The sequence below is a fragment of the Bombus terrestris genome, chromosome 12 (assembly GCF_910591885.1).
Source record: "Bombus terrestris chromosome 12, iyBomTerr1.2, whole genome shotgun sequence".
NCBI classification, from domain to species: domain Eukaryota; kingdom Metazoa; phylum Arthropoda; class Insecta; order Hymenoptera; family Apidae; genus Bombus; species Bombus terrestris.
The window spans coordinates 12,084,851-12,103,990 of NC_063280.1; the positions used below are offsets into that span (position 1 = coordinate 12,084,851).

A 19,140-nucleotide genomic window follows, 5' to 3' on the forward strand; every position below is an offset into this window, starting at 1 on the left:
TTGAATTTGAAACCAAAGTGTGTATGTAACTACTGAACTAATGTAACGTTAAATTTTCGAAAGGAAAGCTGCCGCCCCGTGCTCCGTGTGTGAATCAATTTAGTTAAAACAACGTCGGAAACTTGGATTTTTGACCGCCATACGATAGTATGACCGTCGTACTATAATAGCGGAAGGTTGATCGTAATAGAGGTTGTAAAATATTTTATAGAAATCATCATTTGATCGGCGATTTAATAAGAAAATGTAAAGTTTTAGTTGAAACATTTTTCTAATAAATTAAAAAATCTGTTAATATCTCGGAGGACGATAATTAATATGTACTACGTAGTAGTTGCTACGTCGATAATGTCGTCGAGTATAACGCAGCAAGGTTCCGGTAATTCAGTGAATGTGCTCTTTTCAAACATGGAGAGGTTACTTGTTTGAAATAATATGTGGGAATTAAGAAATCGGAGTGTAATAATTTTAGTAAGTGTGCTGAGTGGGTGCGTGTTTCTGTACAACGTTTGGGGATCGATTTTTATTCTTACCATTTCATTGTTTCTTACGATTTATGCGTGCTATTTTGTAATTATCAACGACAGCTTATTGTCGCCGCACGCGTTCCTTTTACTGGATTACTGCAAACACATTTCTTTCGAAGTTCGTACGAGTTTTGGGACCGTCATCGATCACGTATACCGGTACATACGTCAATTTTTTGAGGCTGCAATTAGCCGTTTTCGAAAACGATATCTAACCCAAAGACCACCCTACTCTAGGATGGAAAGACGACGAGGATCGAATTATCAGCTTAGTACCGATCCTTATCCAACTAGGAAACGTTCTTCCCATTTTGGATCGATCACGCAGCTTAGCCCAATTCCAAAGAATTTACAAAAAGCCAATGTGTCAAACGATATCAGTTCGAAAATTTATTTTTATCCTAATTCCGAGCATTCGTCGTACGATCACGATTCCTTTGTTGCCAAACGTACTTCGACACCAATGTTGTCACGAAATAAAGAAGAATTAGAAAATCAAACGTTCAAGTTGTCACCTCCTGGTCAAGTATTATCAAAGAGACCGTCTCCTCTGTATGGACAGAATCATGTTCTGATGCAGGTAGAAAATTCAACGTATTTTGATGCCGAAGGTTCTTTGTGGGATTCCAATGCAACTTCTAAAGTAGATACAAAAGTAGAAGAAAGAAAAGCTATTCAAACAGCTACAGGGCCTCTGTTAGCATCGACTAGATACAACATTGATCCCAAGTAAGTAGCCTAAACTACCTTAATCGACGATGGATATTCGCAACTCTATGCGAGTACAGAAATTTGTAATATAATTGCAGAGTATACAATGACGTAACCTCTCCAGGACTTACAGCTCGATTGACTAAATATGCTACTGAAGCAAGTAACAAATTGGCTCATCAATCCAAATATCGGGTAGGACAATTTCCAAAAGTAAATCTCCATGCTAGTTCAGTTCCATTGATAAATGTGAAGTCTATGAAAACAAGGATGCCGGCGACAGTTAGAGTAGCACCGTCTCATACCATACGATATTCGCCACCATCGAAGCAAAATATTTTGTCGAATGTGCATCACTCTGACAATAGTTGTTCCTCGCCTAGCATCGCACAAGCTCTAAGGGAGATATCGCTAAAAAGACACGCTTCGAGGGAAGATGTCGCTTTCGACCCGGCAAAGAAACAACGAAGAGATATCGTTGCTAGTAAGGAAATTGAGGTACAAGATGAAACAAAGCAGAAAAGGAGCAGAGAAGAATCCTTGAAATCGGAAGAAGATATTTCTCCCCAAAGTAATAAAATTGTTCGACCCACGAAACGTACTAAAACACCGTCGTGTTACGATATTATAAATTCACTCAGTTCTAGCAAGCACGTTGTTTCCGGCGTCAAAAGGAAAGCTAGTAAGTAGTAGGTCGAAATAATTTGTAATCTTGTAATGGTAACAGTAACGACAACGATAAAATACTTGGATTTGTTTTACATTTGGCTTGTTTATTTTAGGAGATTTTTCACGAAGCGGAACCCCAGATTTTGAAAAGCATTTTAAATCTTTGGAATGTGTTCAAAGCGCTAGTACGGAAACGATAGCACAAGTTCCGAGCACAAGCCCAAAATATCCTGACTACGAGTTAACGGAGAAAAGGAATAATTTACATGCGTGTAACTCTGTCGATAAGCTACAAGAACATTCACCGTTGAAGGGTATTTTAAAAACAAAAGGAAATTTTAACGATAGAATTATAGAAAATGAATCAGACTGCAAACACACAAAACGTTTGAATGCGCAGAATAGCGATAAAGGTTGTTCCGTAGAATCGATCGAGTCTATCGAATCAGCCAAGTTAACACACAAGTTATTTATGAGGGCAGAACCTGAAAGAAATGAGAAGTTACGGATGTTGGTCGAAGAGCAGGGTAATATACGAGCAAAGTTTACTACCGACGATGTAGAAGAGATAAAGAAGGAAGATATTACAGACATGAGGCAAACGAGCATGAAAGCAAGACTTCAAAGCATGTTTGATGCCATATCTGGTAAAGGTAAGGAAATTCAGCGTGCGAGTACGTTCATTCTTAATTTACGAATATTCGTTTTTGTTTCCAGCTGCCAGTCGGATTAACCCAGACGTGGTGATTCAAGCGGAAGAAGTAAATACTGTCAAGTCTGTTGCATGTACTGTCACATGTGCGACCCTTAATTCCGCAACTACTACTACAAACGTTAATACAACACCCATTTCCACATCGGCTGTGGCACCTAGTCCTGGTAGCAGCGAATCGAATACAAAGTCATCAAAGTATGTGGCTTTTAATTTACCAGCCAAAAATACTTCCTCGAATACGAACGTTCAGTTTGCCGATACGTCTGAGAGGAAAATTGAAAACGCCTTAATTTCCGTGGCAGATAAAACGATCAATTCCACTGTCGAGGTTACGCTTTTGACTACGAAATCTGAAATCATAGCTCAGCCTGTTGTTTCGAACTTAACTACGACCAGTTCGACGAGCTTTAACGTACAAAATTTCGATTCTAACAAATCAACTACGATCACATCGGCGACAAGTACTTCGTCGATTCGTACCACATTCATGTTCGATACCGTGTCTGCCAATAATAAATCCCCTTTACTCGCTGTTCCCGCAACAACTAGCATTTTTGGGAAAGTTACCACTGCTGCGCCAATATCTTCGGTAGTTTCTATGAGTACGACTGCAGCAAACACTAAAAACGAGCCAAATCATAGCAACCCAAGGACAAACGTTTCGCAAGTTACAACAATCTGTTCGACGAGTGTGAACGTATCGACCGGAAATATGAAAGGCGGTATGATCTTCACATCGCCACACACAAATCCAGTAAATTTAAGCACTGTCGCGGGAAAGAGAGAAGAGAATACGGGATTTACATCGATCGACACGAAAGCAAACGTTATGCCATTCACAAGTATCGCAAATATTACTGGCTCGAATGACGCATTGAGTAGAAAATCGAACGTGAACGTATCGACGCCGTTGTTTACATTTGGAACCAAAACCAATAATCCTTCGATAACGTCCACCAAGTCCGAAGGATTCGTATTTGGGTCAGCAGGGAATGCGTCGGCAAATGGCGAAACGTTTGGAGCTTCGACGAGTACGTCTCGGCAGGCTTCGATGATTCCTAACACAGCGACGTCTTCGAACAATGGTAATAGTGGCACGCAAGCTAATAGCGTCACGGATACAAGCTCAGCTAATACCGTTTTCGAAGCAAACGCAAAAGTTAGCTTACCTACTTTTGGATCATCAACAGACTCGACCTTTGTATCGCATCCTTCGTCCAGTTCGTCCATAAACGATAGCAAAGCTTGCTTTTCTTTCGGTAAAGCATCGATGACGACAAATACAGCAGCCGATACCTCGAATGTAAGCCCATTCGCCGTTGCGAACAATAATTTGCCTTCGAGCTTTGGAGCTTCATCGTCGACGTCGTCGACGTCTACGATCAATAGTAGTATGGCCCAGATCGCTTCGAATACTGGCTCGATATTCACTAACTCGTCATCCGCTCCATCGATCTTCGGGACAACGACAGTGAGTAATCAACCAGTTTTTGGTACGTCTTCTAACTTGAGCGGCAGCACGGCTACTTTCACCGCACCGAAGAGCACAGCCACGTCAGTTTTTGGTTCTAACGTTACCACTACTTCTGCTGGATTCGCATCCACGAATTCGATGCCAATCTTCTCGAGCATAGCCGGTGGGTCATCTATGGGAGCAATAAACACAACTTCCATTCCGATGTTCGGTTCTAGCGCGAGTACATCCACATCCGGAATAAACACCGACGGAACAAGCAACGTCAGTAGTAACTTGTTCTCAAACACGAATTTGACCACCTCGATATCTATGTTTTCTACGACGAGCAATATCTTTGGCCAGGCGAATTCGGCAACAGGTACGAGTTTCAAAAGCAGTTCGGGAGTGTTTGGAAGCAACAGCGGTTCGACGTTATTTGGTTCGACGCAACCAACTACGTCGTCGACGTTCGGCGCTGCAAATGTTTCCAGCAATTCGACCGCTTCCACTTTTGGTTCTACCAACATTCCCGTGAGCAACGCATCCGTCCCGGTTTTTGGCACTACAACTACCGGTACCCCTGACTTTGCCTCGCAAAATCAAAACAAGGAGAATCCAGGAGCGCAAACTTCTACCTCGCAAAACTTTGGTATGAACTCGATATTCAGACGCGACAATACCGGTGGTGCTCCCGTGTTTGGAGCTGCGAATGGTACTGCCAGTCATTTCAATTCTCCCGTGCCGAATAATACGTTCGCCGGGCAAAACGTCTCTATATCGTCGAATCCTACGTTCGGCATGGGAACTGCGCCCACAGCAAACAGTCCACCAGCATTTAGTGACAGCAACAAGGTATCACCGTTCGGAGCACAACCTTCCACATTTGGGACTCCCAACGTGTCCTCTACTCCCACTTTCGGAAACGCTAATGCAAATGAAAGCAACAACTCTGGAATATTCACCTTCGGAGCAAACCAAAAACCACCGCAACAGAACGCTACCGCGTTTGCCTTTGGCAGCAATAACAATACTTCCGCTTCTGCACCTTTCCAGTTTGGCACGACAACTTCGAATTCAGGTAAAAACGATTCTCCATCTTTCTTACAACTTTAATTATACTAATATCTTCTCGTATCCTCAGTTATACATTTCGATTAATACATTTTAAACAATTCAGGTGCAGGATTTAATTTCTCCGCTCCAACAACAACTCCATCCATCAACTTCGGCACAACTAATTCCTCAACGACATTTAATGCTTCCACGCCTGGTATGTTCAGTATCGGAAGCGGCTCTACCATTTCAAGATCCAGAAATATGCGGTCCAGAAAACTGAGATGATGGAGAATGTAAATCTCGCTAGCATCTTTTCGAATATTCTTCGTCGAAATATGTAAACGCGTCATTTGATTTTTTAATACCGTTATTCTGTAATTCTAGCATCGTAATTCGGCAGAATCTTGTCAAAAAACGATGTCCTTCAAATTCATGCAGCTCTATCGTACTGAGAACAGAATTATAGAATAGAATCGACATTTTAACGTTACAGTTTTCACCATTGTTAATCTTATCCATCTTGTACATACGAAAATGTTAAAGCGGGTCTTTATCTGTCACTGTGTTAAAGTCTGCTTAAGTTACATTACGTGTAATGCACATGCATATATATATGTATATACATATATATATATATATACACGTACAGATACATAGAAGAATAAAATGCGTGATTGTTTTATTAAGGAAAATCGAATACCTATTACAAGCGTGTTTGCTCATGGAACATTGTATATTTAACTTTTAACGTTCATCGACCTATGAATCGTCCAAGACGCTAATTATTCTTTCTCTGTTAACTTCTTACCAAGAATCGACTTTTGATAAACGTTAAAGGTTCTTCATATTTATTCGAGTAACATTTATATTATATTCGGCCACTAAAATGTTTTGGACATACGATATTTAAATATTGTAAATTTCCTTTGTTTTTTTTTTTGTTTTCTTTTCTTTTTAAACATTCTCTTTTGTATTTTTTTACGCAAACAAAAAGATTCGAGCGACGAAAACGCTTCGTGTTTTGAAATAAGTCATCAATTTACAAATTTCCAACATTTCGATAAACATATTTTTTATTTTGAACGCGATGAGATCGTTAATTGCAATAGTTTATTTCGTTTTTATTTTTCATAATACTTTTATCCCTTTTCCTTTTTTCTTGATACGATAGCTACTTTGGATACAGAAATAAGACTTATAGGTGTGTAAACGGAGATCATTTTTGTCTTCTTTATTCGATACAGAGGAAAAAGTAAAACAATTGTAAAAGAGAATGGATGAAGAAGAAGTAAAAGGGCAACAAAGAGTATTAACGCTCGCCGACAAATTGGCGTAAGTACGTCGAATAAAAAAGTAAGTGAAACGTCCATGACGTTTATAATCGAACGATTGTATCTTATGATCGAGGAGCACAAAATACTCAATCGATATGTGAAAGTAACGTGATAGAGAGGCAACGGAACATACAGGCGCGGTTCTCTATGCCATGTTGTAAGAAATGCGTAATTATTTTTTTCTACATTTTCAGGCAGATATATCATCTCCGTAAGGAAACGTTGTAAACTTTGAAAAATGTCAGAAATACGAATATCAATAGTGTTTGAAAAATACATTTTACACTTGCGATGTGGTTTTCCCTCACAACCTTTGTCCTTGGTTGTTTATATGTACATATGTATGTATACTAATAATACAACTACATAATTCCACTGTGTATTCGCTACGATTCGGTTTCGTAGTTTATAGCGTTGGTCGAATTTCGCTGTAAAAGGTTCGTTCGTTAAAAATCGTGCCGATATATGCCTATGACCTGTATCTTGTGCCTCTGATACGTGTTTCAAAACAAGATGACATAAAATCTATCCGATAATGTCGTTAAAATTATTATAAGTACGAACGGTATGTCAATGCTTGTCACGATATCCCAATAACTGCTCTACGTTTGTATTACAAAAACAAATAATAATTCTAGTACAAGAATTTAGTAGCAATGTTATTCGCGGCTAATATTAAGAGCGTTCCGACGCGAAATTGTATTGCCAATCCAAATTCCGTTGGAAATGTCGTTTTAGATTTGGTGGTAAGCCAAAGCGGTGAAAAAGTCTAATCGAATTTCATTGGTACTTAACGGAGAGGAGGGTGAGAAGGGGGGAGGGAGACAGAGAGGGGCAGAAATTCGGAATGAAAGCGCAATTGAAAAAAGGAGAAGAAGAAAGGAATGAAGAAGGGGAGTGGAGAGACACGAAAAGAAGAAATGTCAAGTATTGTAAATTGTATCGATATCGTTAAATGGTTAGCGATCGGTAAAAAAGATCGAACAGAAAAGTAAAGGCGCGCGCGGCCGAACGAGGAAGAAAGCATGGTGGAGAGCGAGCGTGCGAGGAAGAAACCGAGGAAGTAACGCGTGAGTTACGTCACGCGCGTTCCGTGAAACTCTAGCCAGGATTGGTCAAACGAGCGGGTTTGTTTGCGAGCCAACCTATCATAGAGCTCGTTAGACGGGAAGGATGTTTGTACGGTCGCCTGGAGGCGCAGCCATGTTGGGAACATTAGAAGGGAACCAACACCACAACCAGAAAGACGGGAACATCTAGGTTCGGCAGCGGCGTGTCTTAACACCTTAACACCACCACCATGGCTGACCCGGAAAAACAGCCCGAACAACCAAAGGCTGGCCAGCAGAAGCTGATCATCGGTAAGTGAGTCGTGCATGTACCTTAAATATCGTGTCGCGTTTAGTTTGCCGGTATGATAATCAACTAGAACGAGAGCGTGTTGGTTTCTGCGACGATCGCCCGCATGTAATAATGGCGTCTATGAGAGCAGCAGACGTTCAGCCATGTGGCATGCGTCCGGCAAGCCGGTTATCATTCTTCTTTGCTTTATCTACATTTTCTCCAACTTTTTCCATAGAAGATCGTCGAATTTCCAATACGTTTATTTCTCTTTCGTCCCTCCTCACTCCCTCTCTCTAGAGTTCTTCACTCCTTTTCTCTCTCTCTCTCTCTCTCTCTCTCTCTCTCTCTCTCTTTCTCTCTTTCCGAAACGGAATAGCTTACACGCGCTTATCGAACATCGAGTTCTACGAAATTTCTCTTCAATTCAAATACGATGAAAAAAAAAACGGAAAAGAATAGAAACGTGTAGATTAGAATGCGTGCATTTTTTTCTTTTTCTTTCCGTTTTCTTGTTTTTCTTTACTCCATCTTACTTCGTTTCGTTATCCCTCTTTATTTCACCCTGCGATTTACGTTTATATCATAACCTTAACCCGTGTATCGAACAAATAAAATATGTAATCTATAATTCGTGGTTATATTGTAGTTACGTCATAGTTATATGCAGTAGTAATTTCTGGAAATTTCCCTACTGCCTTTCCCGTACGTTTTCAACGTGTTTTTCGTAAATCGACCTAAACACTAGTTGGGTTACGTAATTTTCGGTATACCTATTCGTTAAATGTTCGCTTCCGTTCGAACGATTCGTTTTCGGAACGGACTCGAGCGCGCTGCCGTCGTCAGCTTCCACTTTAGATTGGCTTCGCGGAAACTTATTTTCTTCGAATGAAAAACGAAATAGGAGCGAAACTGCATTTTCAGTTAAAGTTCAGAAACATCGGGTCTTTACAGATCGCTGCTTGTTTCCATTTAGAACTGGATATCTTCGTTCGTTGATACGATTCGAAGGAAAACTGAAATGTTAACGGGCAAAAGTCCAAGAAACTGTTACCCAAGCGAATTCCAAAATTTCAGCGTATTGTTTACCCTGCTACGAACGGTCGGTAACGCGGGCTGTTTGCTATATAAACATGGAATTATCCTAAGAATAATTGGCTTTTAATTACGAACACATCGCAACAGTTAGTAAATATAAATATTTCTCACGAATGGTAAAGTAAATACTTGTTGCAAAGAGGATACAAACTAAACAATATACGTGCCTTGATTTTACAATTAGATCAGTGGTGCGTTTATTCAGAGCGGTTTATTTAGCCGTACCGTCTGCTCCGGTTTCCACCTTTTCGAACAAACCGAATCGCCGGATTCTCGATAAATGGTTTAATTGATTTGGTTATCGAGGATGCATTTATCGACTAATGCGACGCATAAGGTTGTGTGCTAGATATTTAATTAGTACTATTTTGTTTTTGTTGGGTTTCAGCTAACAAAGTGACCGGGACTGTAAAGTGGTTCAACGTGAAGAGTGGGTACGGATTCATCAACAGGTTAGTACCAACGATTTACCGTTTTTCACTTGTTTTTTTTGTCTTTTCGATCGATCGATCGATCGATCGTATCGAGGAGATCCGAATTTCTAAATTTCGACCGAACTCTGAATGGCTGGCGAAGCTTTCGTAGCGCGGGTTCGTTCTCAAGCTCGATCCAAACGTTCTAACATTGGCAAAATAGACGCTTGCTTCGACACGTGCATCGCCAAATCGCATTCGTTCGTCCACGGTTCCTCCTTTATCTTTGGCTATTTCTAGCATTTTCCTATCCGCATCCCCACCTTAGTCCATGGCACTCCACCCCACTCTATGCTACTTCTTTTCTAGTTCCTTTTCATTCTCTTCCTTTCCCTTCTTCGCGCCACTATACACATACCATATACACATGTGCGTACGCGTGTATGTATAAGTAGCTATCGGATGCGCTATGCCTTTGCACAGTGGCCAAAGCATCGTTCGTTTTCGCGCAGCACAACGATTTTCGTAGGTCAGAGAAAAGGACATTTTTTTCGGGAGAAAGTTGTCGCGATCGAATCACCACCGTTCATTCGCACCTTTGTTCGCGCCGTTTGCGCGGATTCAATGGTATCGTTTCAAGTACACGGTGGTAGAGAAAACGACTGTCTGGACATCCATTGGATCGTACATGGAAATGCTTTCCATTTGGTCCATGTTCCCAGACGCACAACAAATTTTCGTCGAATTACAAACAAACGCGTCTCCTCTTCGATAATTCTATCGTTTAACAATCCGTTTGATTTGTTTTAGGAACGACACCAAGGAGGATGTATTTGTTCATCAAGTGAGTAGTACATTTATTTTGGTAGTAGTTGAAAGGAACGAGCTACGGATTGGATCTCGAATATGCGAATCGCTGATCACGATGATAATTTTCTGCGCTTATAGTCAGCCATCGTGAAGAACAACCCAAGGAAGGCTGTGCGCAGTGTCGGCGACGGTGAAGTGGTCGAATTTGACGTGGTAATAGGCGAGAAGGGTCATGAAGCGGCCAACGTTACTGGTCCATCCGGGGAAGCAGTAAAAGGTTCGCCTTATGCTGCCGATAGGCGACGTGGGTATCGCGGAGGTCATTGGTACATCAGTCAAAGACGTGGAAGCACTCGACCTCAACGTAGACCTCGAGAAGGTCAAGACGGTTACGAAACCGGTGAGTAAAAAGCGGATAATGTTGTCTTTTGTTGTTAAGTTTCAAATGGAATGGAGGAAGGTAGGAGAAACGTGTTTGCTCGTTGTTGGTTCCAGGTGAGGGTAAGACCGGGGACGAAGCGAATGTCGGTGAGGGAGGCGGTCAGCAACGACGTTACAGGGTTCGACGACAATACGATGGCTACTATCGCGGATCGCGCCGTTCTGGTCCATCGGCGCAACAACAAGGAGATAACACCGGCGACGGTGGCGAACAAGGTGGCGAGACTGGCGGGGACGGAGGCGTGCCACGTGGTGGCGGTCGTGGACGCGGAGGACCTTCTCGTCGTTACTTCCGTCGTAATTTCCGCGGGGGAAGAGGTGGCGGACCTCCGCGTCGTCCTCGTAGCCAGGACGGCCAAGTAAAAGTCCGTAACGATTACCTTCTCATCTAATCTGTTTTTCTAGCGACTTTTGCGATATCGAACCTATCCTTCGGTCTTTGCTTTCTATCGCTCCATTTAGCGTGAAATTATCATTGTTTCTCGTTAATCGTTTCTTAACTCCTCTAGTCTACTCGATCTAGCTCTCACTCGCTCTATCGTCGTATACTTCGAACCTCAATTACCGGAGAATCGGCCCAGGAATAACGCGACGCCACGGAAATCATTGTCTAGTGTTTCACTCAGCTTAGTAACTCGATAATCCTGCATGGTAGATTTTGTTATCGATTCGATAAAAACCTTTCGATTTGCCTATTAGATATCTCGTGAAAAATTCGTGGTAGATTTAGAGTCATTCTATATACTTGGAAAACCATTTGACGCGCTATCGTCATCGTTCTCTTTAAATATACGTCAAGAATTATTTTCAGTTGTAACTTTTTCCTGTACGATATTTTTTACGAGTTTACGAGATTCGTTAGTTCGAATCGACTTTAAAAAGCGATAACTCGAGTATGAACGGTTATATGGATCGATTAGAAAGCTAGTCCGGAGATTTTGCATTGTTCGTTTTCAAATCTTTAGTTCCTCTTTGTACGATACACTTGTAAATACTCGCATCGTAATCAACGGATCGCACATATTACGTGTTTCTTCTGTTCCTACGTTGTACTCCCATTTCTTTTTTATTCTATTCTAAGTTTGGTCGTTTGTACATTTGTTCAATTCCTTTTTTTTATCTCTACTTATTTATTCATCTATGTATCTATCTATTAATCCATCCATCCATCAATCCATCAATCCATCAATCCATCCATCCATCCATCAATCCATCCATCCATCCATCCATCCATCCATCCATCCATCAATCCATCCATCCATCCATCCATTTGTTTATTTATGTCTATGTATGTATGTATGTATATATATGTGTGTGTGTTTATATACATTATATTTACACACACACGCACACGCGCGCGCGCACACATACACACACTCTCTTTCGTTAGTTTCCTGTCCTGTTAGATCGTTATCACGGCGATCACAGAAATCGTGACTGTTCGGTCCGTTGACGAATCTTTGGCGTAGCGCTTAGCACACACTATTGCACGTATCTTTTTGTACTCTTTTCAGTCGGAGCAGAAGTCGGATGCACCTAAAGATAAGGATGCACCTGTCGCTGTCCCTGCTCCACAGGTAACGTGGCTTTATTTTTCTCTGATCCTTGCTTCGTATCCTTCCGATTGTACATCCTTCGCTCTACGTTTTCCTATGCTGTAACTATTCTCGACTTACCATTTATACACTTCTTTCTTTCTGCACTTTACACCTTGGGATCAGTTTCTCCCGGTATCTCGTTAGCCTTGATCCTTTTCAGCGTGGACATCCTGTTTCCGCGCCTCGATGCTTTTCATCGCTCTTTCGTGTCGTACATCTTTCTTATTGTAAAATTATTTCCGTTTTGCCCTCTGTTTTGCGAATCAGCAAAGCATGGCTTCTAATTCAAATATAAACGATCGTTGAAGTTTGTTCGTTTGACTTGCAGGAAAGTCAGCCGGTTCAGAACACCACCACCGAAAGCACCGCTTAACCAAGAGTAATGGTACCACTACAACAAAAACACTCCTTTTAATATATAACACCAACACCCGTTATACACCGAAGCAACAGCAACGACAACAGCAACCGCAGCAGCAACACTATAACATAACAAATGAAAAAAGTTAAAAAAAAAAAGCGAAACAAAAAAAGCAAGAAATGGAAGGAAATTGCGGAACATCGCTCCACACTCTCCCCGGCAGAAGAAGAAGATTAAGAAGCGTGTCCGATATGCTGCCGGAATTAGTTGATAGAATACGCTGGAAAGCCTCGTCGCGAAGAAGAAACACGATCCACGACATGTATCGACTACGAGCGAACAAACTCTCGAGTTGGACTTACCGCCGTACGACCACCGTTTTTCGTTATATTTCTGTGAAAATTTATAGATTTTCGATTGTGTAAATCTGTCACTCGTCGAAATTCAAAAGATTTTAAGAAAAAGCGATCGGAAGAGACGTAGCCGGTGAATGACGGTTTTATTCCGCGAACTGGGACGAAACGGCGGTAAGTCGTGTATTTTGGAGTATTTCGTCCGACGACGGCGGTGAAAAATGGTAAAGAAAATGCGCGATTGTAACGCAACGAATTTCGTTCTGCGTCAAGTTATGAAAGTTAGGTAATCTCGATCGTGGAAGAAACAACGAAGAGAGAGAAGAGAAGAAACACGGTGATGGGCTACACAATACGAATTCGAATAGGCGAAAGTGGTATTTTTGTTCTTGTTTTTGCGTATTTATTGTTTCATACGTTTTAATTTTTCTTCAACGAAACGCATTCGATCGTTTTACGCATATATATATGTCTTTGAGTTTAACGCGATGCTCGCAGAGTTTTTCTCTTGTCCGTGTACATGTAATCGGTAAATGCGCGCGCGCGCCCCTGAAATCATAGGAATACGTTACTACGCGCGCTTACCTGTCATTGTGCCAGCCAGCTTAATCGTTTCAGTTTCTCTCGAAATTACTCCGTTCTTTTTTTTCCCCCCCTCCCCCTTCATTGAAACGCAATATGTTCGATTCGTTTCGAAAACCAGTCGTCCGTCGTGTCGCTTTTGTCTCTTCGGTCCTCGTTGGTTCGTGGCTTATATGCTTTGCAAAATCGCAACGAGAAGATTCGTTCGATGATCAGCGACTAAATGCAATTATAAATCTCATAGAATTTTCTGTCTGATCGCGTAATTTAGTGACGCGAAACAAATTGGCGCGGTACCTTTCACGATCGCTCGTATCAAATGACGCGATCGATGCCCCAGGAGGGCACGAAACGTATTATCCGACGATAAGCAACGAGATGTCACGCGTAAAGCGTTAACCGAGAATCCGATCAATTTTTGCCGTAATTTTCGGTGTAACGAGCCGATAACGTTCGATCATGGTGGAAGAACATTGCCGTCGTTGCTCGAACGTATCGATCCTCGAAGATATCGGAAATTTCCTCTCGATTGACAATGCAAACCTGCGGTTTGTCAGTGAGTAAATGAGCGAGCGAGCAAGCGAGTGAATGCGCGAACAAGTGAGATAGTGAGAGAGAGAGATAGATAGATAGATAGATAGATAGATAGATAGATAGAAAACGAGAGAGAGAGAGAGAGAGAGAGAGAGAGAGCGAAATAGAGAGAGAGAGATATATATATACATAGAGAGAAAGAGTGAGAGAGAGAGAGAGAGAGAGAGAGAATAAGAGAGGACGAAAGATTTATACACTTTTGCATGAAAACGGAACAATTTTTTAAATTTTAGTTTGTAGTTCTATCGTCGGAAAATAAAATGTACAATTTTCTTTCCAAACGCTTCGAAGTTGAGCGCGCAAATTCGTTGCGTCAGATTTTATTTCATTTCAAGGGAACAAGATATCTTTTTAGTTTTTTTTGTCTCTGTCTCAATCTGTGTCTGTGTCGTCATCATAATCTTTATGGTCGCTATCGTCCTATCGTAAGGCTATTTTGCGATCTTCGGTAAAAAGGCTTTAGTGCGTTAGTCACCTCGAGTGCTTTTTGCAATAGAGCCTTGAACGGTGAAACACGATCGGGAGAAAAGAGCGACGAGGTGAAGACAGAGTGGAGAGTGTGTGTGCGTGCATGCGTACAAATATAGCGTAAAATGAGGAATAACAACTGCTGATCCTCGTGTTCCTCCGCGGTCGATTGAAATGAAAGCGGGAACAGGGAAGATAGCAGTGCGTCGGTTCGTCGTCGATTCGTCGTCGATTCGTCGTCGAATGCGCGCTGCTTGACGTTTCGCGTTTTTTTGTACGCGATCCATACAGAAGGATGTGTTGCCGCGGGACGCGAGCTAGCGACGAGGAAGAGGAGACGAAGAGCGTGAAAGAAAATAAGGTAAACGACTCCTAGACGCAGAACGTTGTAATTGTATGCGGAAAAAAGAACGATGCATGTGTTGGAAGTGAATATCGGAATTAAAAAAGAAATAGAAGCAAAGAGAAAAAAGAGGAGTCGTGCGCGGACCAGTATGCTAGCAGGCAACGTAACGTCGAACTTGGACCGCGTTCGAAGTGAACGGCGAGCACGGAACGCGCACGGTCGCGAACGGTGATCCCTGTGATACGAATTGTAACGTCGGCGCGTTCGCGTTTCGAAGGCCTGTGGAAATGCGTCGAGTAGAAATCGTACTCTGCGCTCTCGATACTCTCGTATCGTTCCCCCTAGCGCGGCGCGTGTCTGAAATCGCGCTCGTTTCTCGACGAGGAACGAGAACGAGAAGATCGCGCGTCACGATTCGCGTACCACTCGCTGCGACAGTCAATTAGTTTTAATTCAGCTTTTCGCGAGGAGCGATCTCAATGATGAGAGAGTCGTCCCGGATCGTGCGGGACGGAACGGATGATGAAAAAAGAGAGGAGCGTAAGAAAGGGGAGAATCGAGGGAACGCTCCCGTGTCTCGAAGAAGAAAGGGTAGTCATCTAATTACACGTAAAGGAGGAGACGTAAATCTTGCCGGTCGCGACACGGATGCGCCGCGTTTGCCGCGCGCGTCCAACGTGTCGCCGCTCGATCGAAACCACCCCGGCGATCCATCCTGCTCTCCTCGTCCTTGCCCCCTTACCTTCGTCTTTACCTTCCCCATTATCCCTGTCTTCGCTTTCACCTATACCCTTGTCCTTATCCTTACACCTATCCTTACCCTTACCCTTACCCTTACCCTTTCCTTATCCGGTTTCCGATCCGCATCTTTCATATTCTCATTTCCTCGAACCCCCAGTGAATTTTGTACCGAAATGCGAAACTTTGAAAAGCTACTTTCATATACGGAATTTAATTTTTTCACGAAACATGTGCATTATAAAAAATAAATGCCAAAAAAATCGCAAAACTCACGAACCGAAGGTGAAGTTTCTTACGTTTGCATCGAGCTTACTTTCTTCTCCCTTTTCCCCGATCCTTTCGCGTGCGATTTCAGCGAAAGAAGCTGCTGCGCTCCTTAACGTTTTTTATATTTTTATTCGAACGATCTTCGAGACGAGAGAAAGCTGCCTGGAACGAGTATACGACGGTCGCTCGATTTCCTGTTGGTTTCGGAATCGGTTGGCTCCGGTGATTCATTCACGGAAAGCAATCGGGAAGGAATCGGGCCGATAGACGTTGCCTTCGTCCGCCATACAGGCACTGGCTGCGATTTCGGCCAGGTGCGTGTCCTTGTGAGGGGGTACAGCCACTCTGTGAAATTTGCTCGCTGCCTCGAAGAACGCCTTCGACGCTCTCTCGGGTTGTTCCTCTTCCATCGCGGCGAATCCCTCGGCGTACAGGTGCTCGCACTCGCGCACCCGGTCCAGCGATTCTCGCAGGTTGATTCTTCGTCGACAGGACGAACATTCGATGGATCTGCTGGGATCTCGGGGACGCGAGTGTAGCTTGGAGCATCCCTCGGTCGGACACCTGCGATCGAAAATCAATTCTCTCTCCCTCGCTCGCTCTCACTTTCTGTCTCGCTTTGCGAACGCAAGCGCGAATACGCGGTACTATACGTCGAAGAAACAAGTTCGCACCTCAGTCTGACCATATCGTTGGTCAAAGTCTCGAAGCGTGGCCAATCTTCGCGGCAAGCGGTACACTCGCAACGAAACCAGTATCTGGCGGCGAGAGTTCTCCGTCGATCCTCCAGGCTTCGTTTGGTGAAAATCGGCCCGTAGTTTTCAGCCACCGTGTCTCCTGGTCGGAGACTGCGAATCGCCCGAATCACGATAGATCGACCGACGAAGTATCTGTGACAAGAGAGGACGATTTATCGAGTTTAAGCTACGCGTAGCTATACAGTGAACGGTCGGTCGGTATAGCTAAAGCTGTAGGGTACCTGGTCACCGCGGGATAACAGTCGTGATTGAAGCGTGCAACGGTCGGATAGATGGCCACCCCGATGTAAAGGGGTCTGCTACCGCGAAACCGATGTTCATTTCCGAGTCGCGTCTCAAACACCTCGTGAGCGTTGAACTGCAGCAGTTGAAGATGTTTCAGCAGCAGGCCGGCTACCGCGATTTCTCGATCGTTGGGCGTCTCTGAAACGCGAACAGCACGCTGCTGAAATTGCCAATCGATCGCGACACGGTCCGCGTTCAAGTACCTCCGTCCCTCGTCACTGTCTCGAAAAAGCCGACTCTCTGCAAACACTTGAGAAGAAACGCTGCCATCAGCGATCTCTCGAAAAAATCCTTAGCCGTTCTGTGTTTCTCGTGCGTAACGAGATCGTACACCCGCAGATCGATCGCGTCTCCTTCGACGAGTTTCTCTCGCTCTGTTTCACGAGGGACTTTCTCCACGGGCTGCTCGCGTCTCGAATCACGCAATTTCTTCCTTCTCGAACGACGTTTCGCCGATTTGCTAAGTTTCGCCTGTGCTTGCGTGCACGGTCGTGCGACCTGTTCCTTCTCGTTGGAATCTAACGCGCGGCAAATCTCGATGCAGCCGGTCGGTCCGCTCTGAGTGGCCATTCGCAGAGCGAGCATGCTCAAAACGCTCATACCCGAACCTGACGAAACGACAGAAGCGGTTGCATCTCGGTGCGAAACACGGCCTATATGCATTATTTCGAGAATCCCTCGTTATACACTACCTATCAGTAGAGCGAGAATTTTGCACTCGTATTTATGATAGCTGGCCATCGCGGCGTCTCTGCACTTTCTGCCGCAGAAGGCGACGCTGCTGCAGTCCGGACATCCTATCGGTGCTACGAATCTGAAAGGACGACGGGGATCCGTAGGAAGTTGCCGATATAGAGCGTATGTAGCGGAATCGAGCCGTTACTCACCTCGAGAAACAATGTTGACAATGCGTACCGAAGAATTCCGGGAGCAGAGTAGCGGCGTACGGCGCCTCCACGACCAACCTGTCCCCCGGTTCGATCGGTTTGGCGGCGATCGCTCGTTTGCCCGCGTTCTCCGTCTCCTCGATGTCGAGCAGGGTGGAGGCGCCCGGCAACCGCGGATTCTCGTCGCTGGCCGATCGGGCCGCAGCTGCGAGCGAACCGAAAGCGAACCTAACGAAAAACGTGCGTTTCTCCGTCGCATCGTCTTTTCGCGATATTCTTTCGATCGACGGAGCAAACGTACGTTCTTCTCCGTTGGTGACAGCCACGAATCGCCACTCACCTACCTTTATCTCGCGACGGTGCTCTCGCGGGCAACAGCTTCTTTTCGTTCGCTCGCACGAACGTCTCGCACGCCTTCTTCGTCCGAGCAAACGACGCTCTGAAACAGCGCTTTTCCCTTCAGCCGGGTTTTATCTTACGCTTCGTCGAAACTCGTCAACTCGTCCAGTGCTCACCGTAACTCGTTGGGCAGATCGCCGTCCATTTCCTCGACGAAACTTAAATCACGAAGGGCGAGCTCGTGCTCGTTGCAGGCAAGAAACGTTTCGGCTCTGGCTAGGAACGCGAGCGGTAGTCCGAGACCTCGATCGACCGTGCGGCATTTTCCTGAAACGGGACAACGGGGAAAAGAGGCGAGAGAGGAAGGAAGCCGATCGGACGATCGATCGATGGATCGATCGTCGCGAGCCTACTCGCAAAGAGAGAAACAAACCTGGAAGGGGAGCGCGAAGAACGGCCTGACCGAAGAGCAACAGAGCTTTCCGTCGTTGGGCCGCGGCCGCGGCCTCGAATCCCTCGAGCCTCCTCGCTCTGGACACGTTGGCGTCTTTGCCGCGGTACAGAATCTCCGTTCGGTTTAACGTTTCCAACACCGTGTCCTTCACCTTGGCATCGGTGAAGATGGCTCGAATCCTTTGCTCGTCGCTGGTCAGCCGCCCGAAAACCTGGCAGATCCACCGCTCTCCGGCGACTCGCGTCACGTTTTCGCTGAATTCTCGGAAGAATCCGTTCTTTCCGGATCTGAGAGTCTCCAGCGAGCACAGGTCCCTGTAAGATGGGTCCGCCGGCGCCTCATCGATCGCGTTAATTCGCTGCATCTCCAACTCGCTTCGATCTCCGCGAACGCTCGTCCTCGAAAACGGAGAATTTCGGCAGAATTTCGGCAGATTCGGTACAGATAGCACGTATACGAGCGAAAAAAGCGGCAAGATGGGGTCGCGAACGATCCAGGAGAACGAATGGCGAACGTAGCTTCGTTGTAGCCGTTGC

The 19,140-nt window shown here is 44.4% G+C and overlaps 3 protein-coding genes across 5 annotated transcripts; 2 read left to right on the forward strand and 1 right to left on the reverse strand.

Moving 5' to 3' along the window:
* The first annotated feature begins 109 nt into the window (after positions 1-109).
* LOC100648412 (putative GPI-anchored protein pfl2) lies at positions 110-7,114 on the forward strand. 2 transcript variants are annotated; one of them, XM_012314738.3, is made up of 6 exons: positions 110-686; positions 765-1,256; positions 1,337-1,920; positions 2,021-2,560; positions 2,625-5,156; positions 5,256-7,114. In XM_012314738.3, the coding sequence occupies exons 1-6, from the start codon at positions 436-438 to the stop codon at positions 5,417-5,419; spliced, it is 4,563 nt and encodes a 1,520-aa protein (XP_012170128.2). In that variant the 5' UTR covers positions 110-435; the 3' UTR covers positions 5,420-7,114. The 2 variants fall into 2 exon arrangements, with proteins under 2 accessions (XP_012170128.2, XP_012170127.2); XM_012314737.3 differs by having other exon boundaries at positions 110-1,256.
* A 555-nt stretch (positions 7,115-7,669) lies between these two features.
* On the forward strand, positions 7,670-15,890 carry LOC100647589 (Y-box-binding protein 1). 2 transcript variants are annotated; one of them, XM_003399927.4, is made up of 7 exons: positions 7,671-7,829; positions 9,296-9,359; positions 10,131-10,164; positions 10,269-10,530; positions 10,626-10,936; positions 12,086-12,148; positions 12,498-15,890. In XM_003399927.4, exons 1-7 carry the CDS (start codon positions 7,769-7,771, stop codon positions 12,540-12,542), a joined length of 840 nt encoding a protein of 279 aa, XP_003399975.1. In that variant the 5' UTR covers positions 7,671-7,768; the 3' UTR covers positions 12,543-15,890. The 2 variants fall into 2 exon arrangements, with proteins under 2 accessions (XP_012170121.1, XP_003399975.1); XM_012314731.3 differs by lacking the exon at positions 12,086-12,148 and having other exon boundaries at positions 7,670-7,829.
* On the reverse strand, positions 13,893-18,968 carry LOC100647352 (SET and MYND domain-containing protein 4). Its single transcript, XM_012314733.3, has 9 exons — positions 18,584-18,968; positions 18,327-18,477; positions 18,156-18,250; positions 17,812-18,016; positions 17,617-17,738; positions 17,128-17,532; positions 16,861-17,062; positions 16,556-16,771; positions 13,893-16,445 (listed from the first exon to the last, which is right to left on the reverse strand). The coding sequence occupies exons 1-9, from the start codon at positions 18,966-18,968 to the stop codon at positions 16,109-16,111; spliced, it is 2,118 nt and encodes a 705-aa protein (XP_012170123.2). The 3' UTR covers positions 13,893-16,108.
* Positions 18,969-19,140: the final 172 nt, after the last annotated feature.

Coding starts and splice junctions, on each gene's coding strand:
- LOC100648412 (XM_012314737.3), top strand. CDS start 436: ATGTGGGAATTAAGAAATCGGAGTGTAATAATTTTAGTAAGTGTGCTG. Junction 1,921..2,020: donor CGGCGTCAAAAGGAAAGCTA/GTAAGTAGTAGG, acceptor TGTTTATTTTAG/GAGATTTTTCACGAAGCGGA. Junction 2,561..2,624: donor TGATGCCATATCTGGTAAAG/GTAAGGAAATTC, acceptor TTTTGTTTCCAG/CTGCCAGTCGGATTAACCCA.
- LOC100647589 (XM_003399927.4), top strand. CDS start 7,769: ATGGCTGACCCGGAAAAACAGCCCGAACAACCAAAGGCTGGCCAGCAG. Junction 7,830..9,295: donor CCAGCAGAAGCTGATCATCG/GTAAGTGAGTCG, acceptor GTTGGGTTTCAG/CTAACAAAGTGACCGGGACT. Junction 12,149..12,497: donor TCGCTGTCCCTGCTCCACAG/GTAACGTGGCTT, acceptor TTTGACTTGCAG/GAAAGTCAGCCGGTTCAGAA.
- LOC100647352 (XM_012314733.3), bottom strand. CDS start 18,968: ATGCAGCGAATTAACGCGATCGATGAGGCGCCGGCGGACCCATCTTAC. Junction 17,739..17,811: donor TGTCAACATTGTTTCTCGAG/GTGAGTAACGGC, acceptor TCGTCCTTTCAG/ATTCGTAGCACCGATAGGAT. Junction 17,063..17,127: donor GACAGTGACGAGGGACGGAG/GTACTTGAACGC, acceptor TTCGCGTTTCAG/AGACGCCCAACGATCGAGAA.